The 2,206-nt window shown below is 48.5% G+C and overlaps 1 protein-coding gene across 1 annotated transcript in view; it reads right to left on the reverse strand.

Moving 5' to 3' along the window:
• Positions 1 to 1,348, reverse strand: part of LOC124026400 (phosphatidylinositol 4-kinase type 2-beta-like) — a 15,458-nt gene extending 14,110 nt beyond the window's left edge. Inside the window, exon 1 of the mRNA XM_046339429.1 lies at positions 788 to 1,348. Within this exon, the coding sequence (XP_046195385.1) occupies positions 788 to 1,151 (364 nt within the window). The 5' untranslated portion in view covers positions 1,152 to 1,348. The remainder of the gene's footprint in view (positions 1 to 787) is intronic.
• Between the last annotated feature and the right edge of the window lie 858 nt (positions 1,349 to 2,206).

The following is a 2,206-nucleotide window of genomic DNA, read 5'->3' on the forward strand; positions in this document are numbered from 1 at the left end:
CACTGTGACTGACCCTAAACAGAGAGGACACAGTGGCAGAATACCACTGTGACTGACCCTAAACAGAGAGGACACAGTGGCAGAAGACCACTGTGACTGACCCTAAACAGAGAGGACACAGTGGCAGAAGACCACTGTGACTGACCCTAAACAGAGAGGACACAGTGGCAGAAGACCACTGTGACTGACCCTAAACAGAGAGGACACAGTGGCAGAATACCACTGTGACTGACCCTAAACAGAGAGGACACAGTGGCAGAAGACCACTGTGACTGACCCTAAACAGAGGACACAGTGGCAGAATACCACTGTGACTGACCCTAAACAGAGAGGACACAGTGGCAGAAGACCACTGTGACTGACCCAAACTTACAGAAAAGAGAAAGGCCACCAGAGGCAGACATGGCTCTCAAGAGAAGACAGACTATGTGCTCACTGCCCACAAAATGAGGTGGAAACAGAGCTGCACTTCCTCACCTCCTGCCCAATGTATGACCATATTAGAGATACATATTTCCCCCAGATTACACAGATCCACCAAGAATCTCCCATATCTGCTGGGTGAAATACCAGTGTGCCATCACAGCAGCAAGATGTGTGACCTGTTGCCACAAGAAAAGGGCAACCAGTGAAGAACAAACACCAGTGTAAAAACAACCCATATTTATATTTAAATAGCACTTTAAATAGTTAAAACGCACAAAAGAGAGAGAGAGACGCCATGTCTAGCAAGCTACTAACATGAACGCATTATTCTATTCTCCTCCGGTCACCACCGGCTCTTTACCTGGCGAGGTAAGGTTATCTTTATCCGACGATGAACTCCGTCGGTTCCGCCTCGTCCTCTTCCGCCTCTCGCCCCGAGGTGACGACGCGCCTCCGGATAAACACGGTAACAACAGAGTCTCTTCCCCAGAACCGTCCGTCTCCAATTCGGTAAGAACACTTTCACACGAACCCGAGATCCGAATCGCGACCCCGGGGTTTGTCCCAGACCCGACTGTGTTTCTATCGAACAACGTCGACAGCGGCTCCTGTGACCGAAAGTTGAGATCCGTGGTAGAAGCAGCAGCGGCGGCGGAGGCGGTTACCGGGGCTATGTCATCCGCCACCACCGGATCGGTCTCGTTTGGTTCGCATTCCGACATCATTGTTGATCGCTTATTTATTTTTTATTACAAATCTTACAAATGTTTAAAAAATTGTTTAGTTCAAACGCTACATATTTTCATCGCTCCATTGGTAAAAAAAAAACAATGTTTATTTCTTTGACACCGGCTTGCTCGATAGTCGCTAGTTACTTAGCGGGAGATTATTTCACCCGTTAATAAATTGTCCACATCAGCCAAAGATCGCTTCCGGTTTCTACAGCGCATGCGCGTTGATACCAAACGCAGCCTGACCAGATTTAAAGGGGACGTGTAGCAAATGTCTCTGCCTGAGGGGAGGAGGAAGGAGGAGGAAGGAGGAGGAAGGGAGAGGAAGGGAGAGGAAGAGAGATGAAGAGAGATGAAGAGAGATGAAGAGAGATGAAGAGAGATTGAGAAGGATGTAATTTGGGGTGTTCCTATATGTGGGCATTACTGCATATGCAGGAAACAATCTTTATACTTCTATTTGTCCATGTTTAAACTAGGATGGAGGCTGGGGAGACACTGCTAGCTAACTAGCTAGGACTCTAGTACATACAGAATGGAGGCTGAGGAGACACTGCTAACTAGCTAGGACTCTAGTACATACAGAATGGAGGCTGAGGAGACACTGCTAGCTAGCTAGGACTCTGGTACATACAGAATGGAGGCTGAGGAGACACTGCTAGCTAGCTAGGACTCTAGTACATACAGAATGGAGGCTGAGGAGACACAGAGCTAGGACTCTGGTACATACAGAATGGAGGCTGAGGAGACACTGCTAGCTAGCTAGGACTCTGGTACATACAGAATGGAGGCTGAGGAGACACTGCTAGCTAGCTAGGGATGGAGGCTGAGGAGACACTGCTAGCTGCTAGGACTCTGGTACATACAGAATGGAGGCTGAGGAGACACTGCTAGCTAGCTAGGACTCTGGTACATACAATATGGAGGCTGAGGAGACACTGCTGCTAGCTAGGACTCTGTACATACAGAATGGAGGCTGAGGAGACACTGCTAGCTAGCTAGGACTCTGGTACATACAATATGGAGGCTGAGGAGACACTGCTAGCTAG

This window comes from Oncorhynchus gorbuscha, unplaced genomic scaffold (assembly GCF_021184085.1).
Source record: "Oncorhynchus gorbuscha isolate QuinsamMale2020 ecotype Even-year unplaced genomic scaffold, OgorEven_v1.0 Un_scaffold_2743, whole genome shotgun sequence".
NCBI lineage: Eukaryota > Metazoa > Chordata > Actinopteri > Salmoniformes > Salmonidae > Oncorhynchus > Oncorhynchus gorbuscha.